The 19100-nt window shown below is 44.0% G+C and overlaps 1 protein-coding gene across 1 annotated transcript in view; it reads right to left on the reverse strand.

The window, feature by feature from the left end:
- GRIA1 (glutamate ionotropic receptor AMPA type subunit 1) overlaps positions 1-19100 on the reverse strand; it is a 181365-nt gene that overhangs the window by 142810 nt on the left and 19455 nt on the right. Inside the window, exon 2 of the mRNA XM_069029136.1 lies at positions 7332-7435. Coding sequence (XP_068885237.1) covers positions 7332-7435 — 104 coding nt within the window. The remainder of the gene's footprint in view (positions 1-7331; positions 7436-19100) is intronic.

The following is a 19100-nucleotide window of genomic DNA, read 5'->3' on the forward strand; positions in this document are numbered from 1 at the left end:
AGGAGGGAGCAAGCAGGGCTGTAACTCTGGAGGTTGCTCTTTTACTCCAGATCAGCCAAACCCCAGAGCAGAACAGTAAAATATAAAACGATGAAGCACCACAGAGAGTGCAACAGGTTTTGATAAGGCACACTGTGGCCAGTGGAGAAAATGATGATAACTACAGCAGTGCCAGCTCCTGTGCTTAAAGATGCACAAGGAAATAAAATGGATTCTTCTTCCATTTCCCAGGCTACCGCCCTTACCTCTGAAAGAGCTGGCTCACAGTCAGCAAATGAAGTGCTCTCCTTCAGCTGCTTGTCATTTCTGAGGTGGCAAAAGGCAGCACTTTGGCTGAGAATGGCTCTGTACTGATGACTCAGCTGAAAAGTTCAGCAAAGACAGAGAACTTTTAGACTGAATGTTCTCTTTCACTCAGTGAGAACAAGAAGTGTTGGAAACCAATGTTTCCAATCACTGAGAATGGCTGAAGGTCAAGGCATGTTTCTGGGAATCTCATTTAGTTATGCTGTTATCAGAAGATTTTTTAGACATTTTTTCTGATTTCATTTATTTTTCTTCTGGATACCAGACAGAGAAACAAGTAGAGATATCAGCCTAAAGCAAAGCATGTTTGGATGTGCTAAAATAGACCCAAGTAATCTTTCAGCTACACTTCTGCAAATGTCCAGTCTCTGGCTAAGGTGAGACCTTGCATCCACCACACTGCTACAAAGCAGTGGAACACAAATCCTGGGGATTTAGATTCCAGCACACCTCTGTGCTGTCAGCTACAAAACAAATGCAGACACAGCTACAATTAGAGCTAACTTTGCTAACTAAGATTCTAGTCCAAACTCCGTTTAAATTACCCTTAGTTTTGCCAATAATCTGTATTCCCTACCCCTAGTCATTATTCATTCTCTGAATCTGACTTTATTTTCCTGTCTTTCCCCCGGCAAATGCTGCAGATACTCCCAGCTTGCAACAGAGCTAGGTATGAGAGTTTTTGGTTGCTTTGTTTGCACTTCCATCTGTACATCCTTGTATTTCTGCAACACAAATGGCTTCTCAGAGTCACGCAGAAATGTCCCTATTTCAGCCTGCCCTGCCCCAGCACAGCCAGCACCACACAGCTCCCATGAATCAGCAGAGATCAGTGCAGACCTTGCTATGGCAACACTTCAGGGGGCTATGAGGGAACTTCTCTGAGTCCATGCTGGCTCTCACATTGTCTTTCAGGTCTCCTGGTGAAACTTTCAGTGACATTAAATGGCAATTATACATTAAAGAGCCACATCCACCACGTTCTTTAAGAGTTTCAGGAGGATCAGAGGCAGCTGATTGCTTAAGGAACACGTACTGCCTGGTACTTTCTGATTTTCTCATCCATGTCTTTAAATACAGCTGATATTTTTGTTTTCACCTAAATTTAAACATTCTCTGATCCATGCGCAGGAGACTCGCTTAAAAGCGGCAACAGACAGAACATTTTTTCACGGATATGCCACAGAAGCGAAAATATCTTTTCCAAATAGTTGTCTAATGCACAGAGATGCCAGATAGAGCAGCAAGGAAGACGCAATTAATGCTTAAAGCCAGTGAAAAGCAGTAGCTGCTGCTTAGAGACCACAGTTCTGGTGGCCATATGACTTCTGGAAAAAGTTCAGATCTTGACTATTACTGATAAATATCTGCATAGATGGAGCAGAGGCTCTTACTCTGAGAGCAGGGCACTTTGGTGCTGTCTGAGAAAATCAGAATAAAGTACATCTGGTTTGAAGTGGAGAAGGCTGATGCCAGAAATTTTGTACTAGTTCTCTTGAGCTTTACAGTTCATTTCTCCACTGGCTCAAGCGAGCCCAGGCTGATATTTCTCAGAGCACGCTGCAGGGCTTACAGTCATTTCAAAACTCTCTGCATACACTCTATTCTTGGGTTAGGAATGCCTTCATGAGGAGCTTTTAAATCTTGGTACACACTAGGTGCTACGTTTATACAGTTGAAATAGCTGCACATTTTCATTTCACAAAATACCTGCAAGCTTATTGTCTGGGTGTAAATATAAAGCACTGAGTGGCCGTGTGAAGCAGAAGGATGTCTCTTTGGTAGCCCCTTATACTCTCCTCCCTTGGCCTGAAATCAGCTTGGTTGCTGTTCTGGGGTGGGTGTAAGAGAAATGCCATCCAAAGAAGCAGAGCCAAGTGTTTGGTTTGGAAGCTCAGGCAGAACGTGTCACATCTGAGCTGTGTTGCTCTAATTACCAGCTTTGTTCCCTCAACTTATGTGCCTTTTGCAGCAAACAAATGATATGTCAGTAATCATGCAGGCAGTGACAAGAGAGACCTGGTACAGCTGTGCTTAGTGGTGTGGTAGATGCTGAATTCTCCCCTGAGGTTTGGTTGCTATTTCTCCTGTTTCAGTGAGGACAGGAGCAGCTCTGATATTCCTCACTGTGGACCTTCCTTTGATTATGATGTCTCAGGCAAGCAACAGACGTGCCCTGCATTAGGGCTAATTAAAATCAATTAAATCATTCCACTGTAAGCTGCAAAAGAATAGACTGGAGAAGGGAACTGAGGGTGTCCTGAAGAGCAGAGGATCTGAGGCAGAGGAGAAACGCGTGGAGCTGTTTTGCTACGTGTTGGGCACGAGTGCTTGGGAGAGTATCACAGTGGTATCTGGGCACATTCTCCACTGCACTTCCTTCCCACACTCCCTTACACACCATTCCTCAGTACCATCTGCTGGGTCCCCCACAGCTTGCCTCGCCACCAGCTGCTTAGCAGAAGGTAGGACAGCCCAAGAAATGAGGACACTGGGCCTCAGCCTGACCTTAATAAATAACTGCTCTCACTGAACCCCCAAATTTCCCTCTGTAAGATGGAGTTGAGGACACATTCACCCCATACTGCACCCTGAGCTCCACAGCAATTCCTCTCACAGTCATCTCTCAGGAGGTTTTTGAGTGCTTCAAGCTACTCATGCAGTTGGAGAGGAAGAAGGCAAAGTCTCTCTGAGGCAAAACCACACAGAGATGGGAGAAAAGCTAGAATTTGAGTTCTGCTTACACAGCACAATAAAGTACCAGGGAGGAGAACCCCTGCTAGGTGCTAAAAGACTTGCTCCTGGTCTGTCAGAGGTTTCTCTGTATGGGCTCATTGCCTCTGCTTAAAAATAGACTGAGAGCCTTGGCAGTACCACCACTAACACTGTAATGCCACTTCGGGGTGTTCAGAGCCAGCTTGGGTTTCCCCTGCAACTGCTCTGAGCTATGTGGATAGAATTTCTTCCTGATTTTGCTGACAGAAAATACCTCATCTGGACCATGGGGCCTACAGTGGTTTTGTTTCCACCCTTCCTGGCAAGAAACTCCACCTTTACATCAGTGTTCACATCAGTGTTCCTGTGTGAAGAAACCAGGATGAACTTAGAGCCAGCTCTCTCTATTGCCCCTACAGTGAGAGCACCCTGGGAGCTTCCAGGCTCACTGAAGGATCTCCATCTTTGTGGCATTTGGGGATAGTCTGAAGCACAAGCTCTTGTACCACCTCTTCAAATGCTCAGCAATCTGTACAAGCAGGAGTTCCTATTAGCACTTCTTTACAAGCACTTGCACTATGATTCTTGAGAGGAATTTGACTGCACCATACCCACTGCTGGTAGAAAGAACAGCCTTGTCAGAGAAGCCACTTTTTTTAAACAGAGAAGTCCTGTAACTCACAGCTGCACTTGTCAGGGCTCTGCAACACATGGCTCAGGGCAGATGAGGAAAAGCTGGACAATTTTCTTTTCAGCCACTTGCTATGTGGTCAGTATCCCATTCTCCAGAGATCAGATCATGAAACATTCATCACCAAAGCCAGAGCCTTCACTGCAGCACTAAGGCAAGTGACGTGTCCTTGTCCACCCTGAGTTTTAATGGACTGGCTATCCAAGTGCTTGAGATAAAAATGCCCTGGCCTAATTGAGGAGGTAAGTGCAGCTGACACAAACACTGCCCAAGCCTTTGGCATTGCCTTATTGTTCCCTGTGCAATAACAAAAATAAAACCATAAATTGGCTTTATTCATGACATTTTTAGTTCCTTACAGCTGCCAGCAAATTGTTAAAAAAGCACCAATATCAACTACAGAGTGCAGATGGTGGGACAGGGACTGGCAGACTTTAGTAACCATGAGTTAGGACACATTGGGGCAGAATTGTAATTAATCTCCTCTTTTTTCCTACCCTCACAAACTTTCATTTGCAAGGCAGAAAATCCTCCCTGAGACCTGCATGCTGCAGAGGTGGGCAACTGCCAGGTGAAGGGATGGGAATTGCCCTGCTTCAGGTGTTAAGCACCTGCTTATCCCAGCTTAATCTATGGGCCACTGAGACAGATAAGTAGCTCTGGGAGTTATGCAGGACCTCAAAGAATTACTCACTCCAAGAGTGCCTTCTCCTTGCACTGAGCAATATCTGGCAAGTGTACTTGCAGCATCCTAGGTAGGTACATAGCTCTGCTGGCGCTTGTCTGATTTACCAGGCTTGGCATCAATCCTCCTGCCTTTGAGCACAAAGAGACAGTTTTACATTCTCCATCACAAAAAGCCCCAAACAAACATCTCCAGAAGGCAATTAACCCCTGTGAATACAAGAACCACCTTCTGAAAGCAAGGTTTATCACTGCTGCCTATAAAGTTCAAGGGTACAACTCCCATCTGTGATGTTTTGGTTTAATGTTAAAATCAGATAGCAACAAATTCAAGTCCTTGGAATCATGTTTGTGCTTAGGGCAAATCTGAAGTGATGCAAAGTGCTACTCTTCAACAAATCTGCTGAATGGACATATCTGTATGGATCATCCAGGCACAAAGCGTTCAGTCCACAAAAGTTTGTTCTTTTTCTTTCAACTATTTTTTTCATGAGCTTTTATCCTTCCTCTGAGGTTTGGAGTAAAATCCTCTTTGCCTGTGTAGTCAGGCAGGCAGGCAGGTTTCTGCAGAGGGGACACATGGCTGCATAGCAGAACTGAAATCCATTCACCTCAGAGAGGCTGAGCACTCTGGAGCTGCACCACCAGGCTGGATGAGCAGCTGCTCTTTGCCTACTATCTCCCTCCAGGCTGATCTTTCATGTAAGGACCCTGGTAAGATTTCTTCCCCATCTCAGCCTTGGATGGAAGTAGTGTTTTCTTGTAGGGGGCTGGAAAAGCCTTCATTTCACCTCTGGTGGCCCCCTCTGTCAACATGTAGTCCAAAACTATTGAGGAATAAACCCTGCAGAAAAAATCCAACCCCCACATTGCTGAGGGCTGTATGACCTGAAATTGCAGCCTGAATCTGGCTGAGGAGCTGTGGGTTTCCCAGTCCTGTTCCAGTCCAGCCCCCTAGGCTCAACTCCAGCCCAGCCTTTCCTCACAGTCTGGAAATCAGCAAAACAATTAGACAAAATGAAGCACATAGGAGCTGTCCCAGCATGGGGTTTTTTGTGGCATCACAGGTAATGGATGCAACCTTTGTCCTAGATTTCACTGTGACAAAACAGGATATTTCCATTAGGTTCTTGTTTTTTCACTCACAGCCATCAATAATCCAGTTTGGTCAGGGGTACATGGTCATCACATGTACATAACCATAATGTACATGCACAGACACAAAACAGCACTGACCCTGAATAACAAATTTAATCCCTGCAATAGTATTATCCCATGAGATTTCACCTAACTACTACAATGATCCAAAGGCCTTTTCCTTTTCACTAAGCTATTCTTGTTTACAGAAGAAAATATACTTCATAATTTTACTGGTGATTTTGAGGGTAACAAATACATTTGTCAGTACAACAGTAGGAGACTTTATGCCCTGCTTGACAATTCTATAGAAAAAATAATCCCCTTTGCTTTCTGGTGTAAACTGCTGCCATCACACATTTAAATGAGAAAAATCCAATACAGCAATAATGGGGTGATGGCTGGTTGGTTGGTCTCGATGGGAAACAAACTCCTCTGTCACTTCTGTGCCTGTTCTGTTCCTTCCTGGGCTAAGGGGACCCACATGGAATGTGACCTGGTGCATTAGTGTCACTCAGCGTGTTCTGGGTGCAGCATAAGGGCAATGAAAACACTTTGGAAGCTGTCCTGCTTACTTGCCATTCCTGATCCCTCAACACTCTAACTCATCATTCCAGCATTCAGGTGTAGTGTCACACAGTAAAGCTCCCCACGGGGCTTTTCTGACAGATTTATTGAGAAAGAAAAAACTCCCCTTCTCATTCATTAGAGGGCAGCATCAAAGCCTGAAACTTCCATGGTGAAAATGCACAATCCCATCCGTGCAATGACTCAATTTCACTCAAATCATGTAGGTGCCCAGTGCTGTCACTGCCAGTTTGCAAAGGGCAGATTATTCCATGACAGTGCTTTGGGGGGATTAGCAGCTCTTGCCAATACTTCCACCAAAAGGAACAAGAAAAATGCCCCAAATCTCACACCTAACCCATGCATAACCTCATGTAAACACCAATCTTCTTTTCATCAGCCAGCACTTTCATTCCCACAACAGGGACTGTGCTGTGCAGGCTCTACTTGCTCAAGGAGAGAAAAAACATCCAAGGAAAATCCTGTCTTGACTGTGAGTCTACATGGCCAGGTGTGGGCACACATGGCCCCCTCCACTCATCAGTCTCTGCTCCAAAATCCTCAGCCCCTGGGCCTTGGGAGCACATCTCAGATGGGCTGGCTGCTGGTGCCTGCAGGACTTGAGGCCATCACACCTCATGGTCCTTGACCTTCTGCTTCACCTCCATGGCGTGGTCTCTACCCCCCCTGCTGAGAGAGATGCCGTGCTCACTCTCTCCTCCTAGGCAGCAAAATCTGGGCCAGATTTTCAGTGGAATTCCTGGCCAGACATTCCAGTGCTTAGCACCCACAAGTGGGCCTGAATTTTGAAAATACTCAAAGCCTGGCAGTTCCCTGCATGCTGTTTCCAAAAACCTGCACACACCCTTCATGCGCTTCACCACACGCTTCCCTCCACGTGCCTGAATTTTGGATGGGATCTGCAGCTCAGAGTGGCACAAACACTGTTTGTTTAGTCAAGAAAAACAAATACTGGAAGGGAGTGATAGTACAGAATGAAAAATCTCAATCCAGAATTCTCTCTTCAGGGTGCAACTATCTGGAAACCTGCACGTGAACCTACACACGCTTCACACAGTGTCTCATCCTAAATGAAAATGGGAGGGAAGAATACAGCAAGTGCTGCATCCAGAGTGATAAAATGATTGCTCTGAAGAGCAACACACGGCACTTTTTGTTCCTGTGCACCTAATCATCCACCTACGTGGGTTTTTCTTTTTTATGCACTCACCACTGAGTCCTCTGCTTGAACCCTTCTGCTGGAATGTGATGGAGCACCAGGATGTCTCCTGCTCCCATTCAGCAGCTCTCTGGGGCAGGATGTGATCTTTGTTTCTGCAAAATCCAAACAGCTCTTTAAACTGACTTTTTCTTGAAAAGATACAATAGAACCTCCACAAAAATATAACGTTCCAAACAAAAAGAAAAGAAGTTTAAGTTTTAAATGAAAACACCCTTAACTCCCTGAGGCACTTCTTATTTCAAAATGGAAGAATAATATTATGATTATGACAAAACAATCACTAAAATTACTTAACAGTAAAAAGACACTTGGACTAACTGAAGCAATTCACTTGTCTGTGTTGAATTAACCAGATTGTTAAAACTGAAAGAAAAAGAGAGTTTTTTGGTTTTTTTTAAGTTCTTTTTGAAGCATACTCACAAGGAGTTTGAATAAAGCTAACACCACCTACTCCAAAAGCAATCTGCATCCCAAGGAGTTGCTGCTTGCTTTGGTTTTATTTGCTTGTTGTTTTTACTTTTTAATGTCAGTAGGGCAAATAATATCTGCCTGGTATGCTCAGTGTGCGTGGGGTTTTTCAGAAGGTGTTATTTGGTCTGTCAATGTGCTAAGAAAGCAAAAGTATTGTCTTCTGCTATGCTGAGCTTCTATCATAGTACAAACAGGCTTTTAGAGCCTTAACTTTGCTATCTCCTTGTATGTCATAAGCATTAGTAGAGTTTATTCCCTCAATATCCTTAAGTGACAGAAAAATATTATCTTCATTTTACAGTCTAGGAACTAATGTCCACAGTACACTGAGAGTTGCCTGAAATATCGATGGCAGTCTGAGACAGACTCTAAATACTGTTCTTTCCAAGCAGTATAAATAGTCAAAAATATTGCAAAAGTCAGTGAGTGGTAGAGTTAATCTTGTCCTTTGCAGGAGAAAGCATCATGGAATTTGGCTTTTTCCAGCACTCCCTATGCCTAGGGATCCCCTGCTGTATTCAAGACCAAAGAATCCAAGGACAGAACATCTGTAGTGCAAAGGCTGCAGAAGCAATTTCGGCAGCCAGCACACAGCCAGGATGGTGCAGCTCTGCCCTGTGCATCACAACCAGCTCCTGCCACGAGAGGAAATATGGGCCAAGACATTGTGATTATCTTGTGGCAACAGTGAGATTTTTAACTTCTGCCTGCCCACTCAGGAGGGATGAGCTGAAGGGATCTACATTTAACATCTCATCTAAGGAACCTCACCTTTATTAGAGGAGCAGCCTCCCTAGCTGCTGCACTGCAGTGTCACCCTCGATCTGTGCCTCAGCCGTGATGCAAGACCAGCTCCTGACCTCCCAGCCCAGAGGTAACAGCACTTCCCAGTTCAACAGAGCTGTTCTGTCACTGCAATAACACTTCTGGAGGTGAAAGGCTAAATATCTCAGGATTTTTTTCCTCTTTTGGGAAACAGTGCCTCAGTATCATCTGGAGATGCTGGTGATACATGTGATCAGCCAAGGATTCCTCACCGGCTGCTCTAAAAATACAATGTTCTCAAGACACACAAATTCAAAAGTTCATCAAAGTCCAACCAAGCAGGGAAAAGACTGGCCATGTTCATCCAGTGGGGGTCCCCAAATCATGCTGGCCTGTTACATTCTGCAAATCTGGAAGCTGCAGCACTGCTGCCATTAGCTGCTATTGTTCTTGTGGAGCTTGAGAACTCAGGGCTGAAAATTTACCTTATTTACACCAAGCAGCAAATAAGCAAAGTAGCAGTGTAATCGATTCTTTGGGCTTGAAGCTGCCCCTGAGACTGATCCAGCCCTGCCATCACAGGCAAAGAACAGGGGATGAGGATGCTCAGTGTGAACAAGGTGCTGCAATGCTGTTGGGGGAGGAGACCACTGTCCCACAAAGGCTTGGAGGATGCAAGCAGCAGAGAAAGTGGCTCTCCTGCAGGACTGGAAGAAACAGAGGAGATCACTTCTGTGAAAACCTGTGCAAGCAACTGGAGCTAGTTTCAAAAAACAATAAGATTTTTGTTTTTGTCCCTCAGAAGAAAACTACAAAAGGTACACTTAAATGTCCTCCTTCAAAGCCTTCTTGGGAGCTGTCCTGCATTGCACCAAGAATAGCTGGAGCCTGCAAGAGCAGATCTGAAGAACACACCAGAGAAATGAGGAGCAAATGGCCGCTTCATATCTGGCTTTAACTGTGCCTATGAAACCCTTCCTGGCACAACCACAAATATCCAGTTTCATCACAGCTATTTTTAGGCAGTTCTGTGACCTGCTTGGACTATAAAGTTTTTAATATAACAAGAGATACAGGTGTGTACTTCAGAGAGTGGCACCTCCAGTGGATTCACTCCAGCTAGGACAGCCTTCTCCCTGTGAACATCAGGGGACTCACAGTAGGGTTTTTGGATTTGGTCCTAGATGTTTTCCTAATTTTTCAATCATAGAGGAAAAAACGGTATCTCAGATAATCCACTGAGTTTCTTTTACTCCTCACCACCTTGCCAGAGCACTGTGGGGGAGTCTGGTGAAATTTTAGGACCGTAAAAAGCTGGCAAGCCAGATCCTTAACAGAGACATTTCTTGCTACTAAGGTGAACACAGAAACAGAAACTATAAAATATGGGTTTAAAGAGGATAATGAAAGAGAAACTTAGTCCAGAAGCACACAGAAAGCTTGATTCATGAAAGGAGAGGTGCCAGGAAGGATCTCAAAAGGCCACAACAGAATCACTCCCTGATTACAGAAAGGAAAACTGTAAATAAAACAGAAGGGATTTTGTGCAAAGTGGATGTGCTTCTCAGAGTGCCCACCATTTATAACACTGATTGTGCCATTAGTCACATCTCCTGCTCTGGATGATCAAATATGGATGTGTTTTGAAAGATGGGTTCAAAGAACATTGACACACAATCTCTCGGAAATGAAACACCCAGTGTTCTGGACAAAAAGAAACTCCCTCTCATCATGTTATTTTCTGTTTTTTAAGGTCTTTAATAGATTCAGAGAGAAGACTTATGGCAAGGCATCTGGAGTCCTCAAATGCTGCATTAATGGAAGACAAGTGCTGTACAAAACCTTTCCAACGCTCCATGAAGACAAAGCAATTTGTTTTCTTACTGTCAACCTTTATTAATATATTGAGTTTCAGTTAAAGAAGGTCATAAGAATGAAATAAAAGAAATGAAGAAATTAACAGAATGCACTTCTGCTGGCAAGAAAAGCAAGAAGCAAACTGTGAGGAAGGTTAGAAGTGCTAAAAATATGCCAGAACAATGGATCATCCTTTCTCTGCAATTTCCCTTTTTTTCCCCTCCCCTAACATCTGCAGCATCTTTATAGAAACTTATTTATCTCCTTCATTGCCTCTTTCTACAACAGGAACAAACAGAGCCTTACTCAGCTAACAACCACACACCATGAGGAACTATAATCTTAACAAAACATTAAAATTCAGTTAATAACTACAGAGTTGACGTGTCACCCAGAATATTGCCTCTGCTAGTTAACTCCTAGGTCACTGCTGCAGAGTTTTGATGGAAAGCTGAATCGGGGGATGGGGTAAATAACTCCAAATCAACCACATGCATACATAGGACATTTATGGAAAAAAGTAAAATAACCAGAGGATATATAAAGGAAAATAGATTCAGGAAGACTGGAATCTCAGAGTATAGAGAAAGGCTCATACAAGTCAATTAATTTTACAACTTTCCAGCCCAGAAGATGCTCAGTAGATGCTCAGTTTTGTTATGTCTCTCTGCCAGGTCGAATGAAATTGATATTGAGCCAAAAAAGATTCAAAACACAAAATAAATGGCTCTTGCTCCATTGACACCTTTAGATCCTTTCCTATTTAGTATTTTTTTTCTTCAGAGGTACTCCATTCCTTTTATTTTCTGCAATATTCCTATTAAAAACTGTCTTTTGTAATGAAGAGCAAGCTCTTTTCAGGAGATGTTTTGTCCTTTCCAGAGCTTCTACGCCCACTATTTGGACCTGTTCATGAGGGTCTAGGGAAACTGTAGGAGCACAGCTCTTCAAAATTCAGTTATTACACAAGGGATGAATAATGGAGAGTGTCTCTGTGGCATCCAAGGGGCAAAAGGTACCTCACTAGTTTGTTATTCATAAATGCTGCTAACAAAGTACTTTTTTTTATATGCAAGTTTTTTCTGCCAAGCCCCCAGGAGATTTGTCATTAGCAATCTTGATATCTTAATTATTGCACAGGCTTTTTTTGCCTTGGCTTCAGAGCTCTCAATAGACACGGCTGAGTCCTTGGCTAGACAAGATTCTCAGAGACAAGAACCCAGAATTTTCTCCATCTTAGAAATGCAAGGGTCTGGCCACTTGACCATAGCATAAAGCCTAAAATCTTAATTGTGCCAAGTAGTTATTAACAATGAACTGAAAGACAGCTTAATCCCAACAGAAATATCTGAAACTCACCTTGTTTAGGGAAAATTTCTTCACCTTATACAGAATCATTTCACATCAACTTTCTCATGCCTTGCTGGTAAGGGTATTTCTTTAACAGTACCTCCATCAAGAATCCCTGTGATCCTGTTGGGAGTTCCTGTGTCCATCACTGACAGTTGTAATTCTCTGAATCAATAGATTTATCAATCTTATGGTTAGAGAGAACTACTACAGGCCTTGGGTCTGATCTCCCGTGTAACATCCCACAGACTGCCCCTGACTGTTCAGGGAAATGCTGCAGCTCTGCAGGTGACCCAGCCTTCTAAAGCAGGACCATCACCAGCACTAGACTGACTGTGACTCTGTCTGGCTGAGGCCTTAGAAACTACAAGAACTCACAACTTCTGAGTAAAATGCTCTGGTGCTGCAACAACCACTGGCAAATCAGTTTTTCTTGATGCCGTCCTCAGCTGCAATCCATGCTGACCCCTTGCTCCTGGGGAAGAATTCCATTGTTTTGTTGAGTTACCAGTTTCTCTTGGTCCAGTCCTCAAGCTTCCCCTGTTCCCTCTAATGATGCCACTTGGCAACCCTATAATCCCATTTTTCTGTTGTTCACAAGTTTCTCTAAGATTGCCTTCTCTCACTGTAAGTTTTGGTGTAAATATTGAACACTGCTCGCTTCATTGTGACCACAATATCCTTTTTTTAATAGTAGCTGCAAAGCAGGGGTTAAAGACACTGATTACTACTCATAGCTTGAAAATTCGGCAGACTACTGGGCTTTAAGAGTCTGTTTGTACAACCCATACACACGACGGTGTATGGCAGACAAGTGACATAGAAGATTTTTCCCATATAAGAACAGATACCTAGTCTATGTTAGTTATCCATCTGCAATTGGAATTTCAAGGTAACATATCACCTTCCTCACAAGGGTGGAACGAGCTGCTCTGTGGACATAATTACTCACAGTGCTTATAGAGGGTGTTCAGAAAATTTATAGCAGCTGGAAAATTTTATAGAGCTACTTACACCTTTGCCGTAATCCTACCATGTAATAAATAAAATAAACATGGCCCTGCTTTTCAAGTCAATATTGTACAAAAGAGACTTGCCCAGACTTCTTTTCAGAACCACTAAACATCATAACTGGTAAATAAATGAAAAAGAGTTTTCTCAGCTCTGTTCTTGGAGAAACACAGCTTAGATTTGATTTGCTGCTATTCATGAGGGTCACACTGTGCTCCTTTTTCATGCATATTTAAGTGGCTGTTAGCTTTTTGCAAAACATTCCCCAAACCTGCAAATTTCATGAGTTTTTCCTGTAAGTGGATTATATTACATTTCTCAATCAGCTCAGTAAAGGCTGCAGTGCCAGGGAGCTTTATGCCTTGTGCCTCACTGCCGAGAGCTCTCAGACGCAGCGAAGCAGCAGGAACGTTCACTCTCTGTGCATTTGTATCAATTAACTCTTGCAGAAAAGAGCTAACATTCACACACATTAATTGTTCATCACTTACAATGACTCTTCTGCTCTACAAACCCACCAGGGCTTCTTCAGTTTTTTTTTTTTCCCCCCAAACCTTAGTAACCTATGCAAGGTCAATGCCTCGGAAACTCGGGAAAATGCGTGTGTAGTGTTTGTGGGATTAAAGAAGAAAAAAGAATCCATGAACTGGGTAATTTTGCTCTCCTGCAGAAGGAAGCAGAAAGCTTTGGAGGCAGTACCAAGCAGGGCTGCATAGGAAGCAGTGTTGGAAGGGGCACCCGCTCTCGAAGGAAGGAAGGAGGGTCCCACAGAGAAGGGGGTGATGCATCAACAGGCGATACCTCCCTCACAGCCGGTGGCATTTAAATGTCTCGGATTTCCTGCCTCCTTGGTGGCTGGGCCCTGCTGAGCTCATCTCCAAGTGCTAAAGGAATTCCATCCTGAGGAGTGGGAGGGAAATACCAAGGGTGGGTGAAGGAGGGTATCGCTCACTGCTGAGATGAAGAGGCAGCTTTCAGATCCCTGCATCTCTGATGGGGTGATATGGGCTCATCAAGCAGGCTAAGGGCTCAAAAACATGCAATTTAAATCATATCCTAGGAGCAAGGAGAGGCTGAAGGGACATACCCAGTTCTGGGAGCAAGTAGGAAAAGATGGTGAGGACATTTATCAAAACAAGGTGTCAGAAGGAGCAAATCTTGCTTGTGCAGGTGCCTTTATTTTAATAAGAATTCAGAGCTGGGATGTGTCAGTGTTAATCCTGTATTGCAGAAAGCCAGAGCCCTGGAAGAAACCCCTCCAGCTTTGAGCACTGAAGTAAGAGAGATGGATTCCCTGAGCTCCCAGGGCACGTACTGGGTGAAATAAGCTGTAGAAGAAAGAAATTAGCCCCCCTCCCAAACGAGTTCCCCCTGTTCTCAGGCAGAAGGAAAAATCTTGAGGGAGAACTTCAGAAAAAGAAGTGTTAAGATGTAGAGAAGCCAGGGGCAGTTGGAGACATTCCTAAAGGGTCTTGCAAGAATGAAAAAAGTTCCAAGGCATCTCTGAACCACAACAGCTTTGACACATGGCTGGCTGTGCAACATCTGAGTGGATGTAATAAGTTTTCTGTGAAATAATAGGCATTTTAACACTTCAAGCATCAAGGAATTTCCCTTCCTGGCCACAGGGTTCAGCTGCACACACACACACTCCCATAAATCCAGCAGGATTTCTGGAGCAGCCTCTCCAAATTTAAATCAAGTTCAAGCTTATTAGCACATGTTTATCACCTTAGATTACATCACCAGCAGAACAATTTCCTCCTGGGATGCATGGTTTTGCCAGACAAAACTGCAGAAGGGTCACTGGGGCTGTTCAATTACTCCAGAGTGACAACACTCAACTGCTTCAGCACAAAGCACACAAAAATCATCCTCTCTTGCCTTTTTCCCCTGACACCAGGTCCAGCAGCATTCCTGATTCACTGCATTGTAAATGCAATTTTGTTTGGAGGAGTTTTACTTCTATGGCTCACTAAGAGGCTTAATTGACTCTTGGCAGAAGGGCCCTGCTTGCTTTGCCTCTTGCTGTACATATTGTAACTAATGCTGCCTTGATTCTTGCAACGAGTCTATGGCTACAGAGCTGTGCAGACAAATCAAGCCTTGAACCCTAGTGCTGTTTATCTTGGAATATCCAAACAGGGGAGCAGTGCTGAGAGGTTTGTGGTGCCCATTGCATCAGAGCTGGCACTTGTCTGCACAAGTGACTGATCCAGAGATGGGAGAGCTCCTACTTGTGGGCACCCTCTGGAGTCACCGATGGGGCTCTGAATGCTCCAGTACACATCATGGACCATTTACTTATCCACAGCCCTTGCCCTGCATGCCTTGCCTTTTGGCAATCTGCAGCTCAGTAACAAATGGAAGGATGATGTCTTTGCTTCCAAGAGCAGAAAACATCTGGGTGAGACAGCACCACTCACTTGGGCACAGAAGGGGGTGTTGTGAAGAGATGGGGGATTTTGAACTTCATGTTGCATTGTGTAATGTCTCTGCTGTTTGACAGTTTAATGATTACCACAGATTTTAAAGTTAATTTGGTGATCTCTGAAGAGAAAAAAAAACTCTGTTTATTGATACAACTTGAACCTCAGTAAAACCTGGGGTCTGAGTCATGGGCCACATTCTGCACAGATTTGATTGCTGTGCTGACTTTGTCCCCTCCTTAGGTAGGAAGCTGTGGTATGTAAAGTTCTCTTTACCAACTGGGAAATTCAAAAAACCCCCTTGATTTTGGGAATTACTAGACTTCTGTTGTTAGACTAAACAAACCTTTTCCCCCTTCTCATTTTGTTTCTTCTTTCTAGAAAGTTCTGGTTGTGATAACTCAATATTGCAGTACATGAACACCCTCCATAATTAATTTTTTCACCATATTTGTTCTCTCTTGGGAAGAGAACAAATATTGAAATTACATGAGGTATTTTAAAGTCTCTATTTGTCTATTTTATGTCTGCTTATTAAAGACAAAGTCAGAACTACATGCTGTGTTTGCCACAAACTCGTAAGGGTGGAGGTAGTTTATGGATCCCACTGTGGAGTAGTTCTTAATTTCATCATGTTGGAGGTCCACTGGGCTCTCCCATGCCAGGCTAAGTCATAAGTGGCTGGTCACTGGATCAGCTTTTGATATCTTCCCCAGACCAAGTGGTGCTACTCCACTGACATCACCTAAGCTGGATTAGTTTACACTGCTGGCAAATTTGGCCCAACACATTTAAACTGCAACAAGTTAAAATATACTGAATTTCTTTTCTCTGCTAGAATGCATCAACTCCTACAACTCTAGGGAAGGGCTGTGAATTCCCCTTGGCTTACAGGAGGATTTCAGAGGAAGCCTGACTGATGCATGGAGATTTGCATCTCACATGGGCACAGGCCTGCCTTGTGTTTCCAGACAAATGTGCATTTAACAGTAGACACAAGGCATGCAAAACCATCCATTAGAATAGATGCCTTGCCTTTTGGTTTCATCAGCTGACCTTATGTGGCAGAAATCCTACAGACAACTACTCTTAGCAAACAAGATTACTTACAACAGTAAGGAATGTGTTTCATAGTGCCAAGCTTAGAAATGCAGAGCAAATTAGCAGTGTTTGAATGCTTCATTTATTTTATACATCTTAGGCTGGTCTTACCATCAGGAATAGGGATAGATAGTTTGCATCTTTCCTTTTTGTTTTGTATTAAAAAACACAATGCAAACAGAAGGCAGAACTGGCTATTTATATCAGCTCCATCGGAAGTGGTGACAGGTATAATTACAGAGAAGAAATTACAGGGCTTATTTCAGTGGCATTTCTCCTGCTGTTCCAGAGAAGATAAAAGATTGAAAGTGTTCCTGACATATCTCCAAAGTAAAGATGCTTCAGTGCACTGTTCAGGTTATTTCAGGTTGATTAAAGTCTACCTTCACCAGAACTCAGAAGGGAACAGGCTATGTGGGGTTTATCTGTTGGCTTTGTCAGCTCCAGGACACCAAGCAAGCCTGGAGCTTTTTCTTTTCGTTAGGTTGCCCACTGCCAGGTAGGGAAACCCTGTGCTAACCTCAGCTTACCATTTGCCCTGCCAATCTACTCGCTCTGGCCTCCATCACTTTTATTTTGCCCATCAAACACAAGATATGGCTCAGTACCGAGCAGGAGCCTCATGCCAAGCTTATTTCTGCTACAGCTTTACAGAATTGGCAGCTGGTTTTGAGTTGCACCTGATCTTGGCCAACTTCCCCAGCACTGGGCTGGTGCTGCCCAGGATAAGCAGCAGTCCTTGGGATCCACATGAAGTCACCCAAACTGGGTCAGACAAAGACACACCATTTTCATCCCAGTAGCACAAGTGCAGCAGTGAGGGCAGAGCAGAGCTACAGGGTGTGAGCAGAGAGTTAGATGACACCAGAGCTCACTGGTTCAGGGCAACTCTGCAGCAATTTCAGAGCATCCAGGAGTGCATCACTTCACAGCACTGAGACAGCTGCTCCCACAGCCACTGCTCCAAAAACCTTTGTCAAGTGGCACAGAATGCAAAAGGTGCCTGCTTGAAATTCAACAAAACCTTTACTCTTCCTCCCAGAAAACCAAATACTAAGGAGAAGACATTTAAAAGGCTCTTAACAGCAAATCTAAAGAACAAGGAGCAAGAAGAGAAAGCAACAATTGCTCAGTTACTTTGCCTGGATGGGGTCGTTTGAAATAATGTTGTCCTGTTACCTAGCAACATAGAGCTTATTGCTGGGCTAGTTACAACCTCATTCATATTTGTCATAATTTGGTAATCAGAATTGATTATAAATAAGACCGAATACAATCAACTGCCTTATATTTGCAGTTAGAATCAGTCTAAATCAGAGAAGGACATTAAGAGCTCAGTCATCTCTTCTGGGCCATTTATTCCCATTCTGATACTTCCACTTGGAAGTTACCATATTGTCCATTACCATGATCTCCAATTAGGGCTCTGAGCTTATTCTCTAGCAAGAGACATCTCTAAACACAAATGAAGGGCAGCATTATACCCAACTTTGGCTAGACTCTCTTTGTCAGCTCTGTTTCCTCTCCATTTCAAGTACTTTATTGCCAGCTCTTCCAGGCAATTCACATCATTTGAGTGAAACATTCAGTATCCCCTTCCTACCTTGCATTTTTTAGCCATGAGCATGAGAACTCCAACTCTGTCACCAGTGCCAAGCAGAGAGCTCACAGAAGTGACAGTGTTGAATAGCCTCAATACCTGCCCAAATATCTCTGCTGTGCAGCAGCTTCACTTGTGTCCCAAAACTGCTTTGGTGGCACATGGGTGTGATGCTTACACAGCAGCTCCCACAGCTGAGCTCTTACACACACAGGGCTCATCTGACAGCTGTCTGCCTATCACACAGCCTGGCAAACACAGCTGAGCAGGAAACTTCAAGGAGAGGCTGCTTAATCAACTGTTAGGATTAATTGGAAATAGTCTTCAAATACAGAAAATGAATCTGCAGAGAACTTCTCTTGCTACCCACAGATGAAGTGAAATGTTAGAGACAGCATGCAGGACAAGGTACTCAGAACACAGGGCACAGGAGAAGCACCTGAGGAGGGAAGCAGGATAGGGACTGCCTCAGAGTGACACTCAGCTGCCCAACTCCACATCTGCTCACACACTCCATCCCCAGCCCACGTCACTGTCTTTGAGAGCTGGTTTCACTGGGCTGGGAGACACGTGGGGAGAGTGGCTGGGTATGGCACAGACAGGCAGACCTCCTGCCTCACAGACATCACTGTGCCTGAGCTGATACAGCAGCTGCCTGTTCCAGGCACCAACAGCCTCTTTGCACCTTCCCTACTCCCCCATGTGGGTCTAAACAGGACATGAGTCTGGCCCTGTTACTCCCCACCTCTAGTCCTGGTCCTTTGGGGATCTTTTCATTGCACAAAGGAAATTTGTTCAAATAAAAACCCAAATTTTCAGAGCTGCTTCTCTGCAGTACAAGAGTGATTTACAAACCTGTAAATTAATCTGTGTACCCCTTATGGTCTATGCATCTTGCCTCTTGCTCCCAGCATGACTGCAGAAACACTTAATTTTGAGAATTTCTCGTTCATGTGCCACATTCACAAATCTACAGATTTACTCCATTCAGTGCAGGGTATCCTCTCCACTCCTTCCCCCTGGAAGGGAAATCTTTGTCTAAACGGATGCAGTGGGTGATGATGCCATTAAATATTGGCCTGTGCAGATACACATGGAGAAGCTAAAAATGTGTATGAACTGTAGAGAAAATGTGCTTTATGCCAGGAGCAGGGAACCCACTGCAGGTTTGGG

The sequence above is a fragment of the Aphelocoma coerulescens genome, chromosome 13 (genome assembly GCF_041296385.1).
Source record: "Aphelocoma coerulescens isolate FSJ_1873_10779 chromosome 13, UR_Acoe_1.0, whole genome shotgun sequence".
Classification (NCBI taxonomy): Eukaryota; Metazoa; Chordata; class Aves; order Passeriformes; family Corvidae; genus Aphelocoma; species Aphelocoma coerulescens.